This window comes from Marmota flaviventris, chromosome 2 (genome assembly GCF_047511675.1).
Source record: "Marmota flaviventris isolate mMarFla1 chromosome 2, mMarFla1.hap1, whole genome shotgun sequence".
Classification (NCBI taxonomy): domain Eukaryota; kingdom Metazoa; phylum Chordata; class Mammalia; order Rodentia; family Sciuridae; genus Marmota; species Marmota flaviventris.
Window position 1 is genome coordinate 122,194,142 of NC_092499.1, and position 14,028 is coordinate 122,208,169.

Consider the following 14,028-nt stretch of genomic DNA (forward strand, 5'->3'; position numbering starts at 1 on the left):
AAATAGAAGTCTGAATATAATTTCTTTGTAGTTTCTTAGCCATTAGAAAAATGGAAAAAGAAGACAGCAAACATTGGTCTAGAAGCCCTTCCGCTTCTTACCACCCTTAAGTGGGATGCACCCTTATAGAATCTGCCCCTATCTTGTAAGAAATCTAATTTGTTTCATTATAACTGTATCCCTTGAGCATCATAGGGCATGTCTCTTCCACGGTTATAATCTGAAGATTAGTCTCCTTCCTTCATACAAGCTACCTTTTGCTGTCCAGATTAGCTAATGGAGCAGAGATGCATTCTTTATCTGATATTTTATCCCTATAGGTGCGTTGAAAATTACACAGGAGCTCGTTGTGAAGAAGTTTTTCTTCCAAGTTCAAGCATCCAAAGCAAAAGCAACCTGTTTGCAGCTTTCCTGGCATTGACTGTTCTTCTAGTAACACTTACCATTGCAGCCCTCTACTTCCTTTGCAGGTAACCAAAATAGAAACATGCTCTTGAAAATAAAAGTAGCACATAAAGTAGTGATTCCACTAAATAATTAATATGCTTTCACTCTGAGAGGTTTAATGTTTAGAATTATTCCTCTAATGCAGCTTCTGTAATTAATTTAAAAGTAATTTTTAAAGCATCTTATTACTAAGTAGTCTCAGTTTTTTACTACCATCATAATTTGGACTTTTTGGACTTTCTTAAACAACTAAGGTTTAAACTTACTAAGGTAAGACGTCACCTAAATATTTAGGTGTTTTGGGCATGATGACTATAGTGAGGGTGGGTCTATCTTCTCCTAAATATTTAAGTGAAGTCTGTTTTAAGTTAAGTCTTGAATATGAAAGAAAAAAACAACTTATGCAATACTGGAAATAAAAGTTTAAGACATGTGGTTAATATGTAGACTTTAGAGCCTACTGTACTGTAGGCACTGTGCTTCACATAATTAATCCCATACTGAACAAGGAAGACTTGTTCCCTAACTTCATAGGAGATTTAAATCTATGTAGAGAGAGACAAATAAGCAGGCAATTAATTTGGGAAGACTGGTAACTCATAAGAGACAAAAGGAAAAATTACTTTCATGGAGAATGCTGTACACTGAAGATTACTTTCATTCATCAGTTTTAATCTTCAGTGTTTTTTGAAAGTGTGTGAAAATGTGAAATTTATTAAATTTAGGAGTTATCCAATATCATAACTCATCATTAATATTTATTAAATGCATACTGTATGCTGTTCATACTTGTGAAAAAGAGCTGAGAATAATCATAAAAGAGGTGCAAGTTGGCTTAAGAAGTTTATATTCTAAAAAAAATATGTAGGTAAAATAGTATTTCATAAAATATTGATTTCTCTCTCAATTGTTTTATGTCAAGGAGTAATTAAGATTTGGAGGGAGTTCTTTTTTAAATATGTGGTATCATGTATTTTTTTCAAAATACATCATGAAGGCAATCCAGTAGGTTTTGTCTCTCATAATTTTAACATCTGACTACTTCAGATACAAAAAGTTACATACAAGCCCATTGGATCAGGTTGTGTTTCCCAAATATAGCCATACAATAGCTTTCATTCCCACATATTCTTCTGCAATGTGATCTTGCCACTCTCCCATCAAGAGGTAGTTTATTTCTCTAAATCTTTGAATATGGGCAGGCACTATTATTCCTTGGGCCATAGAATTCTGTTCATTTCAGTTTTGAAGTGGCCTAAAAGCTTCCACTTCTTGCCACCCATACACAGGATGCTCCCATATAGAATCCATCCTTGTAAGAAATCTAAACAGCACAAAGAACCAGCCCCACAGCCAGTGACAACTGTCAGCCATTTAAATGAGCCATCTCAGACGTCTAGTTCATTTGAACCTTTGGTTGACTCCTGACTTAGCTGCTGATTGCCTATAATCACAGAGACTCCAAGCTAAAAATGCTCAGCTATCAATCCACAGAACCATGAGCAATAATTTTTTTTATTCCACTAAATTTAGGGTGGGCCAGGTGCAGTGTAATGCCTGTAATCCCAAGTGGCTCAGGAGACTGAGGGAGGCTGAGGCAGGAGGATCACGAGTTCAAAGCCAACCTCAGCAACTTAGCGAGGCACTTAGCAACTCAGTGAGACCCTGTCTCTAAATAAAATATGAAAAAGTGCTGGAGATGTGGCTCAGTGGATGAACACCCCTGGGTTCAATTCTCAGTACAAAAAAAAAAAAGTTAGGGTGGTATGTTATACAGTATTAGATAATGAGAACAGACATTGGGATTTGATTTACCCTTGACTTTAAATGTGTAAATGTCTGGAATAGTGAATGATCTATTCTTATTCTAGTCTTCTAAACATTTGTCAGTCAGTATGCTAAGGGGAAAACTAGCTGATTAACTGCTCTAGTGCTGGCTTCGGATAGAGTTTTAAACTTTTAATTGGATAATGCATTACTCTTTGTACCACCAGTTATGATAGTCTAGGTTTGGCTGTAGTAACTATCAGCGTACTATGATTTGAATTTAGTGAGCTCCAAATTTTATGCATTGGAAACTTAATTCCCCAAGTAATGAGGGTTCTACCAGCATGAATGAATGAGTAATCACTAGAGTGGCTTTGTTATAAAATAAGTGCTCTCTGGCTTGCTGGCTCTGTCTCCTCATGTGATGCCCTCTGCCATGACAAGACCCAGATCAAAGGCCCTCATCAGTTACTGAGCAAAATACCAGTGCTTGTAGATTTCCCAGTCTGTGGTATTCAGTTTTAGCAACAGAAAAAAAGAAAGACTAAGACACAACCTTAATAGTTAGTGACTCGAAATGTTAAAAGACTATTCCTCATATTTAATATGTAATTATTATGAGCTAGTACACATGGTTTTGCTAATCATATTCACTTAAGGACTCAAATTATGGACTAATCACTAATTTCAGTGCTGTCAGTTGTCAAGCCAGAGGAAAAAAAGAGCTGGAGGGTCTCACACTTGAAATGATCTGCCTATGTGACACACATCACTGCCTACTTAATTAACTGGCCAGAACAAGTTTCAAGATCCTACTCAATTACAAAGAGTGTCAGAAAATGCAGTTCAATCATTTGCTTATAAGTTAGAGAACCAGAAGTACATGTCTAACAGTTACCAAAAGTCTTAATAAGGAAATTCTATATTCTACTGGGATTTGTTGCCAGTGATTTGTATGGTTTTTAAATCCATAGAATTTAATATTGCTATAATTATCCAAAAATTAAATTATTTTGTCAATCCATAGAGTTTGTGAAGAGCATGATATGTTGTACCCCACAGTGCTCAATGCCACTGAGCATCAAAGTCTCGAATATGATACCTTCCTATTCATAGTTGCTCCCCAGACTGCCAGAATTTAGAAATATTTTTAATATGAAGAGCACTAAAGTAGACAAAATAATGTCTTTTGGGTAGAAAGCATAGTCATAATAGAAGAAAAAGATTATATAAGAACAATTGGTTCTAAATAAAAGAAGGGGGGAAAAATTCTTTAATTACAAATGCTATGTGGGTTTGCATTCTTCCTGAATTTAGACACTCTGAAGTGGGAGGTGGGTGGTAAGAATATAAACTAGTCCAGGCTGGAAATGTTCCCAGGCTGTTGACAGAAACAAATACAAATCAATGCTGGAAGAACCTACTTTCATTCTTTACCTTAAAAAGCATCTTAACATCATAAAAAGAATACCAAACAGAAGAGAAGAGGTACCATTAGTTAGAACTAACAGAAATAACTGATAGTAGACTCAGATATTCAAAACTTTTACTTTTCAGAAGAATCAGATGTGATATAAATTAATTATGTTTTATATCTATCAAAAAAATAAATGAGAGACTTAAAAGTAAGCAGATTTTACAAAGACCAAAACAGAACTCCAACAAATAATTATAATTTTTAAAAACTCAGTACATGTCTTAGTTCAAGAGAATTTATTTAAAGATTAGCTAAGGGCTGCCAGCTATGGGTCAACTCATTAGCATATGAAAAGAAACCAATCATTTCAGAGATTCCAAGGATTATATGAATTGTGTGCCAGGAAACAGGGACTAAGACTCCATTCTCATGACCTGATTATCTCCCAGAAAATCCTATCTCCAGATACCATCACACTGGGGAAGACTTCAACATATTAATTTCTTTTGGCCTTCGGGGACACAAGGCAGTATATAAAATTAGCAAAGTCTCAAAATACAAATCAAAATTTGAAATATAAAGGAAAATGAAACAAAACTACTATAATAGTTAAATTGTAATGTATGACTCTCAGAAATTTATAGGGAGATAAAAATCAGTAACATAAGATTTTAACAATATAATTAACAAGGTTAATCTACTACTTATAGTACCCAATAGCTACAAAATTCTTTACAAGCTCATACAGAATATTTTTGAAATTCTTCTGTCAATAAAGAAGTTTTTATCACAAGAGGTAAGAGGATCATAAGTTTGAGGCCAGCTTTAACTACTTAGCAATATCCTGTCTCAAAATAAAAATAAGAAGGTCTGGGGCTATAATTCAGTATACATGAGGGCCTGGGTTCCAGGCCCAAACAAACAACAACAACAACAACAAAAAACCCAGGCCCAGTTTTACTAGTGCGTTTCTTAAAACAAACCACATGCTATCATTGAAGATAGATAAACAGGAATATTCACTTATTCTTTTTTTAGACTAGCATCATTTTGATACATCTACAAAGTGTATTAGTCTGCTAAGGCTGCCATGACAAAATGCCACAGACTAGGTACCTTAAATAACAGAAGTTTATTTTCTCCCAGTTACAAAGATTAAAAGCCCAAGATCAAGATGCCACTGTAGTTGATTTCTGGTGAGGCCCCTCTTCCTGGCTTGTAGATGGCCGTTTCTCTGGGTGTGCATGAAGAGGAAAAAAACCTCTCTGGTGTCTCTTCCTATTATAAGGACACCCATCATTTCGGATTAGGGCCCTACCCTTAGTCTAAAATTACCTTCCCTAAATACCACCTTCAAATACAGTCACATTGGGAGTTTAGGGCTTCAACACACGAATCTTGTGGGGACACGATTTAGTTCATAACAGACAACATTATGTATTAGAACTCTCAGATGAAACAGAACCAGTAGGATGTAAATGCGTGTGTGTGATACACACACACACTTTTTAAGAAACTGACTCAAGCAATTATGGAGGCTGCCAAGCCCAAAATCTGCAGGGGCCAGCAGGCTAGAGATCCAGGGAAAGACTGCTATTGCATTTCAAGTTCATAGGCAATCAGGTTGGGAACCTAGAGAAGAGTCAGTATTCATTTCAATTCTATAGGACACAGAATTCCTTATAACTCCAGGGAGGTCAGTCTTTAGTTATTAAAGCCTTCAGCTGATCAGATAAGGCGCATCCATATCAGGAAAGCCACTCTGTTTTACTCAAAATCCAGATTTAAGCATTCATCTCATCCAAAAATCATCTATCTGATGATCTTGGATTTATTCCAGGAAATGCAAAGTTGATGGAACATTAAAAATTAAGCTAGATATGGTGGAATGCACCTGTAATGCCAACAACTCAGGAGGCTGAAACAAGATTGCAAGATCAAGACCAGCCTGAGCAACTTAGTAAAACCCTGTTGTTGTTGTTGTTATTGTTGTTGTTGTTTTGTTTTGTTTAATAGAGTTGGGGATACAGTTCGGTAATAGAGTACTTGCCTAGAATGCAGAAGGCCCTGGCTGGATTCAATCCCCAATACTGAAAAAATAAATATTTCATTTTACTTATAGATTGAAGGAGAAAAATCTTTTAGCCTTCTCAATAAAAACTTATACCAAACTAAGAAGAAGAAAAAAAAGTATGACTATAAAAAGCCTAGAGCTTTTCCATTTCCATTTATGCAGCATATGTAGATATTTGACATACAGAAGAGATGGTATTGCAGAGCAGTGGAGAAATAATGGGCTTTCAATGAAAGTTGTTGGCATGATTGCTTATCCATACAGAAGAAAGTAAAATTGAGGTTTTGCCTTACAGCATACGTCAAAATCAGCTCAGAGAGATTAAAGGCTTATATTTGAAAACTATTAGAAGAACATTTAAAGAATATCTTTGTATCTTTAGAGGATAGGGACAGATTTTGGAAATAAGAATCAAAAGATGACAAAAGAAATGGCTAATAAATTTGATTTTATTAAAATTGAAAACTCCTAGTTTCCAAGATACCACTAAAAAAAGACCAACCAAGCTACAAACTAGAAGATATATGCAACACAAGAAATATAGTCATGGATATTTATTTCTTGAATATATCAGATCACCAAGAAAAAGGTAAACATGTAGACAAATGGGAAAAAATAATTGAATTTATAAAAGATGAAAGATCCAGAAAATAAACATGCAAGCCTTGCAACCTTTTTATAGAAATGCAAGTTATACCCACAATGAAAAACCATTATTTCACCTGTGAGCCTGGCAAAATAAGTTTTTTAAGTCACAGCCAGACAATATAAAATGGTTTTATTTTAAAATTTGAAAAGTTTTAACACTTTTGAATCAGTTTGCAAATACCTTGTAAAGCTAAACAAGTGTGTGCCCATTCTTCTTCTGGCTACAGATACCTGATAAATTCTTACAGATGTTTACCAGGAGTTTATAGAACTGGTTATAATAATAAAAATATTGAAAAGTACCCAAGTTCTCATGAACATGAAATGGACAAAAAGTTACATCATTCAAAAGAACAATATGTAAGAGAAGAAATGAACTATAGTTACATATATCAACCTGGATAAATCTTACAAACATAATTTTGGGTGAAGAAGCAAGTTACAAAAGAAAACATGACAACAAAATTCCATTCATATAAAGTTTAAAATGAAGCAAACCCAAATAATTAATATATATATATATATATATATATATATATATATATATATATATATACACACACACACGCACACACACACATATTCATATACACACACATGTGTATATGATACATGTATACACACACACACATACACACACACGGTAGGTATAAAGAAAGGAGAGATACTGGTTACCACAAAATACAGGCAGGTGGTTACTACTGGTGTGGACAGGAAGGATTCAGTTAGAGAAAGTACACATAGGGCTTTTGAGATATGTTCATAGTGTATTTCTCATCTCATGCTGGGTATATGTATATTTATTGTTCATTGTCTAACTTTATGCATTTTATTCACCCTTTTTGTTTGAATGCTTTATTTCACAACAAAGCAACAATTTGCTCATAAAAGTTAAACACATTCATTTTAGAACATTTGGAAAATGGGCATAACTTTAATCAATGAGAAAAAATAGCATTCTTACAAAATGACTAATTTTCAGGGTTGTAATGTTCTTGAAATCATGTACTTTCCATTTTCAAATGACAACATAAGCAGAAGTAATTTTTATGTAATTATGTGAGTAAAGATGTGCCAAGAGCAGAATTAATTTGAAAAATAACATGAGTAGCTATTGCTCATGAAATCTAGAGATTAGATTTGGATCTGTTGTATACCGACCATGTGAAATGTATTTGTCTTTTGGAAATGTGGTTTTAAGAATGAAACCAAGGGCTGGGGTTATGGCTCAGTGAAACAGCGCTTGCCTAGCATGTGTGATGCACTGGGTTCAATTCTCAGCAGCACATATAAATGAATAAAATAAAAGTTCATCAACATCTAAAAAAATATTTTAAAAAAGAATGAAACCAAGTCATTGTTTACTATAACAGTTTCTGGGTCCCTTAGTGGTTTAGTAACTACTTAGGGTCATCTTTGAATGAGGTCCAAATGATACCTCACCAATGCTAACCTCTGGGCTAGAATCAGTAGCTTTCAGAAGTAGGAGCCATTCTTCATTGAGAAAATATATGCCATTTTGCTAAGGTAAGATGGTTTTGAATTTATTTTCATTAATGTAAGTAAATACTCTTGAGTATTGACATATTGAAAAAATTAAAGCAACTTTACATTCCAAATTTTTATTTAATATTTCAAGTAGTTTTTTATAAAAATCTGTCATGATCACATAAATTCTAACCTATATTCGTTGGTCAGATGACAAACAAACAAACAAACAAACAAAAAACTGATAAGCTAAAACCTTAAAGAAGGTCCAAAATGGGGGCTAGAGCTGGGGCTCAGTGGCAGAGCACTTGCCTTGCATGTGTGAGGCACTGGGTCCAATTCTCAGCACCACATATAAATAAATAAAATAAAGACCCATTGACAACTAAAAAAAAAAAAAAGTTAAAAAAACAAGAAGGTCCAAAATGAATTTTTTAAATGCCATTAATAGAATAGTTCACTAAAGCCACCCTATGTCAGATGAGGGTCCAACTAATAGTGGAAACTAACCTCTTGAAAAGGCACAAAAATATTCCTGTTACCCTAAAATGTAGTAGCTATGCTGCCATAAGGGAAGAAGGCTAAATGGCATCACCACCCCTGACTGCCCTTCAGATGACCTTCCACGCTGGTACATTTGTTAAATATGGCAGCACTATTTTAGGGCAGTCCTGATGGTTTCAGGTAGTTGTGGAGTTAAAATAAACCTCCAAATATTCAAGTTTAAACTTCCTTTCTAGTTCTTCTGACATGCTTTTCAGTTACCCATTTTTCATTTGTGTTTCTCTCCTCTCTGCTGTAAGGAAGGGCCACCTTCAAAGAACCAGTTCAGCCCAGTGTGATATCAACCTGGTAGAGATGAGCAGTACCAGAGCACACCACAGTGAGTAAATTCATGCTTAAAGTCCTGGATGAGACTTCTATTATTACATGTAAAGATTTGAATCCATTAAAAAAAAAAAAAAAAAAGGTTGACCTTAAGAATTTTCAATGGGTTTTGTGCTAGGCACCACTTTTAATGTGAAGATAAATTTCCTATTAGCAGTATGACACAGGTCATATTTCCCCCTCACACACCTAAAAAAAACAATATAAGTGATACATGAAATTACAATGTTAGCTATAATGTGCTACATGGATATGAGGAACTAGTTTCCAGAAGTATTCTGAAGTGGACTGGCCTGTGAGGAGAAGGAGTTTTACCTGTGTGGGTAAACAAATCACTGAGAAACTTACAGACAAATTATCAGTTTAAAACTATCTGGAATAGCAGGCACTGAATTTGCTTCCTATCACTTGAAATAAACAAAAATACATGAACAATGGTTTTCAAGACATTGACATTAGGCAACAAAGTACTGTGAGGGATGGGAATCAGACAAGATGAGCCAGTGATTGCCTTAGATTCCTGCCTTGAAAGCTTCCAGGTTGCAGTGCAGTATCAGGGAACCCATGCTGAGCTTGGTGAATTCCCTGAGTTAAGAAGATGGAGCTGAGAGTCCTTGAAAAGATGAGTGGTGCCCCATACTCACACAGGGCCTCACATTCATGGGTCTTAGGACGGCTACACAAAATGTCTTTCCCCGGGAGCAGGGAATGATTTGCCCTAGGTTAAGAGCTGCTCCAGTCCTGCCTAACAAACCTTAAAAACATGAACTGACAGAATCAAATTGTTTCTAATAATTGCATTATAATAATATAAAAAGTATACAGTATTCAACAGGTAATTTTATAGTGTTTCACATTCAATAAAAAATTACCAACCTGCAAAGAAGCTGGAAATGCATTTAAAAATGAGAAACACCTAATACATTGAAATTCCCATAGATATTAGAAATAGCAAGCAAGCATATTAAGTGTTTATTGTAAATATAGCCCATGTAGTCACAAGGTGAGACATGGAAGATTTTTTTTTTTTGCAACCCAAAGTGAATTTCCAAAGAAATGAAATTGAAAACAAGTGTGTAAAATAAAAAATGTTGGATAGTAATAATGTCAGATGACAAAACTGTAAAAAAGATTGGTGAATTTGAAAATACAACATTATAAACTATTAAAAAAGAAACAAAAAAAGTTAAGTGAAAAAAATCTATAGTGAATTATGTGACAAATTCAGGCAGCATAATATTGTGTTAACTCGAGTTCTAGGAGGAGATAAGAGGGGAGATAGAAAAAAAATATTTAAAGAAATAGCCCATTTTTTCAGATTTTATAAAAACTAACAAAGTACAGATATAAATTGTTCAATAAATACTACACTTAAGAACCATAAAGAGCTGGCTGCAGTGGCGCACGCCTGTAATTCCCTCAGCTTGGGAGGCTGAGGCAGGTGGATTGCGAGTTCAAAACCAGCCTCAGCAAAACCAAGGCACTTAGCAACTCAGTGAGACCCTGTCTCTAAATAAAATACAAAATAGGGCTGGGGATGTGGCTCAGTGGTTGAGTGCCCCTGAGTTCAATCCTAGTAGTAGTAGAAGAAGAAGGAGGGGGGAGAGGGGGGGAGGGGGATCTAGGCACATCATGATCTCTCAAGACTAATGATTGATTTTATAGGCAGCCAGATAAAGACACATTACATATAGAGAAGCTAAGACAAGGATGACAAAGGATGACAGCAGGCTTCTTTTAAGGAACACTCTAACCCAGAGAGGAGCAGAGCAACTATAATGATTTTTTTTCTAATTAAAAGGCTGGGGATGTAGCTCAGTGGTAAAGCCATGAGGCTCTGGGTTTGATCCATTTTTAATCCAAAAAATTAAAAAGATAAATCTAGAATTTTATATCTTGGAAAAAATATCTTTCAAAAACAGGGCAAAATAGAAAATCAATCTTGAAAAAGAAGAACAAAGTTGGAGAATTCAGTTTCTGATCTCTAAATTTACAATGAAGACTCCAGTAACCAAGACAGGGTAGTGCTGGTATGAGGATGGACAGAGACCCGTGGAATAGAATTGGGAGTTCAGCAATAAGTGCTTATTTATTTCTTTAAATGTGTCAAGGCGATTCATGGGAAAAATAATGGTCTTTTCAATAGAAGGTACTAGAAAACTGTATAACCACTTACTAAAGAATGGATTTAAACCCCTACCTCAATATATAAAAACTAACTCAAAATGGATCAAAGTCAAAACCATATATAACTCTTATTAAAATAGAAAGGTGTAACTCTTTCTGACCTTAAGCAATAGATTCTTAGAAACGATTCCAAAACTATCAGTAACAAAGGTATAAATAAACTGTATTCATCAAATTCTTTTTTTAAAACCATTTGTGCCTTAATGATTCCTTCAAGAAGGTGAAAATTACAGAATGGAAGAAAATTTTTCAAATCATGAGCTAAGGAACTTGTATCCAAAAATCATAAAGAATACTTACAAGTCAATAATAAAAAAAACAGCTAGCCCAGTTTAAAAATGGATGAACGATCTGAAAAGATAGTTTTCCAAAGAATGTACAAATGACCAATAAGCACACAAAAAAATTCTCATCATTAGCCATCAGGAAATGAAAATCAAAACTATAATGAAGCTGGACATGGGGAAGCTGGACATGGTGGTACACACCTATAATGACGGTGACTCAAGAGGCTGAGGCAGGAGGATCACAAATTCAAGGCTAGCCCTCAGCAACTTAGTGAGACACTGTCTCAAAAATTTAAAAAGGGCTGGGGATGTAGCTCAGTGGTTAAGCGCCCCTGGGTTCAATCCCTGGTACAAAAACAACAACAACAAAACTCTATAACAGATTATCACTTCTTGCCCATATGGATGACTGTATTAAGAAAGAACAATAGAGAAGAAGCGAAGATGGCAGAGTGAGGAGCGCCTAGGCCATTTGGCTGTTTGGCTTCTGGGCTGGGGGCGTGCAGGCCCCTGGGAAGCCGACTGTGTCTGATGGACCATGTGAAAATTCTTGTCACACAGGATGAACACTTTCCTTACATTTAGGTGCTTTTTATTCATTTCAAAACAAAATTCTGAACTCAGGATGTGGCCGGTATTTCTATGTTGTCTTCTAGAGCGAGTAGTCCTGCTTCTTTTATCCAGCCACTTTCCCTACTGAAATATGGATACCTTTCTACACATTACCTCCATGGTTTGGATTGGAAAAGATTGCTTTTCTTTTGTTTCACCTTTCAAATTCAACACAGAAAGAAGCCCGTAGGGTGCAGTTATCCTGCTGACTTCTCCCGGAAGAAAAAAAGCAATTGATGGGTCTTCTGCAATTTGCTTAATTATCAAAAAATTATTTTGCAAGCTGAAGGCTGACGTTTAATTTGAAACAGGTGCTTAGGTCGTGGTATTTGTGAATTCTTAGCCTTTTGCTCCAAACAAGAAGACTAATAAATGGCAAGTATGGATGACTTCAGGTTTTTTTAAAAATGTCTTCCAGTTTCGGCCACTATTATGATAAGCACATTTGAGACTGCAGCAGTAAATTCCAAATATTTGTTGTAATTTGAAAAGAAAAAGATGTTAAAAAGTTACATGTATCTCTATATCCTGATTCATCTTGTGACAGATTTACTGGATAGAAATGAAGGTCCAGTTTTGCAGTTAACCCTTTGGTGTGATAAAGAAGCATAAAGACAAGATATCAAGATTGATTTCATATCTGATACCTAAAGAGAATCTGTACAAATACATATCTTTACATGTGTAAATCCACATTTTTGGATGAAAGGAGGGGTTTTTCTCCTGGAGACAGAACCTGTTATTTACTTTTTCAAGTCTTGGAACATTTGCTCTTTTTAAATTTTTTCATTCTTCTACAGAAGGACCAGATTGTGTAGCAGCTAAGTGAGTGCATGCTTACATTTAGTTAAAAGAATGGTAAAAGCGAACAACCCAGTTTGAGTCCATGATGGAACCCTGTTCACCTTCCTAAGATGAGAGGCTGCTGTATTACAGTTTTATTCATCCTGTTTTGTGGAGTCATATAGCACAGTAGAGTTAGTTTTCCATGTGGCCAAAACTGGAAGAAAAATAGCACGAGTAGTTTTTTAGATAAGAAGGTGAGATGGACCCTATAGTATGACCTGCTTTCAACTTTGGACATACAAGAGAAGAAAAAGATAATGAGAAGTTTCCATATAACTCCTTTTTCCTAAGAAAAAGAAAAATGTCTTATGTAGCACCATTTGACTTTTTTGGAATTTTACATTACATAGTTCCCCTTTTTATAAAGTCACAAGTAACTCTTTTCTCAACCCAGATGGGTACTTGGATTTATTTTTCTAGGTGGTAGGTGTAATGTTAAACTGAAAAGGCTGGGACTCAGGTAAATTTCCCCAGTTGGAATTGGACTTTCTCATTACCGAGTGGGTCTATCTCAGAACCAATGTTGTCAATCCACTGGTTGTTTCATTGTAGATTTAGAAGAAATTCAGGATCTGAAAAAAAAACCTCAAATAAGAAAAATAGTTCCACTAAGAAATGTGGATTTTGTGTTTCGTTCATTATAGATTGAGAAGAAATTCAGGGTTTGGGGAAAAAGAAAACAAAAACAAGAAATATGGATCTTCCTTTCTTTTTTCCCCTTTAACAGTTATATGATGAAGACTAGAGTGGAAAACTGTTCTTGCTTTCAAACAAACAGGAGCATTTTATGATATCAAGCCTTTCATAAGAAGCATGGACACTTTATTAATGATTCTTAGTAGAGAAAGAATTTTAAACTTACTAGATGCAATTAAGAACAGGTAGTATAATTAGATCATCTTTGTTTTCTGGAATGGTTGCTGAGGGCCATGGGTGCGATGATGTTGGGAACACAGGGCAGATTTACCAAAAATTGAGAGTGATAGAAACTGCCAAAAATGGGAAATGTTGAGCATTGTTATGATTAGATTGGTGAACTAATTTGATTTAGAATAAAAAAGCTTTTTCAAAAAAAAAGAAAGAAAGAAAGAAAGAACAATAACAAGAATGTGAAGAAACTGGAGCTGTTGCACATTGCCAGTAGGAATATAAAATGGAGCAGCCACTTTGGAAAACATTCTGGCAGTTTCTCCAAAGTTTGTGTGTAAAGTTACCTTATGACCCTGCGATTCTACTCCTAGGTATACATCAAAGAGAAATGAAATGTATCCACACAAAACCTAAAACATTACATTTCATGAATGTTCATGGCAGTATTATTTATAATAAAAATTTCTATCTACGGGGCTGGGGTTGTGGCTCGGAGA

The 14,028-nt window shown here is 35.1% G+C and overlaps 1 protein-coding gene across 30 annotated transcripts in view; it reads left to right on the forward strand.

The window, feature by feature from the left end:
* The window catches only part of Nrg4 (neuregulin 4), a 191,387-nt gene that overhangs the window by 152,849 nt on the left and 24,510 nt on the right, over positions 1 to 14,028 (forward strand). For all 30 annotated transcript variants that reach the window (XR_011706706.1, XM_071608521.1, XM_071608533.1 and 27 more), the window contains 2 exons: positions 321 to 470; positions 8,645 to 8,724. Coding sequence is in view for 29 of the 30 variants with exons in the window: in XM_071608521.1 (XP_071464622.1) it covers positions 321 to 470; positions 8,645 to 8,724 (230 nt within the window). In the remaining variant the exon portion in view is untranslated. The remainder of the gene's footprint in view (positions 1 to 320; positions 471 to 8,644; positions 8,725 to 14,028) is intronic.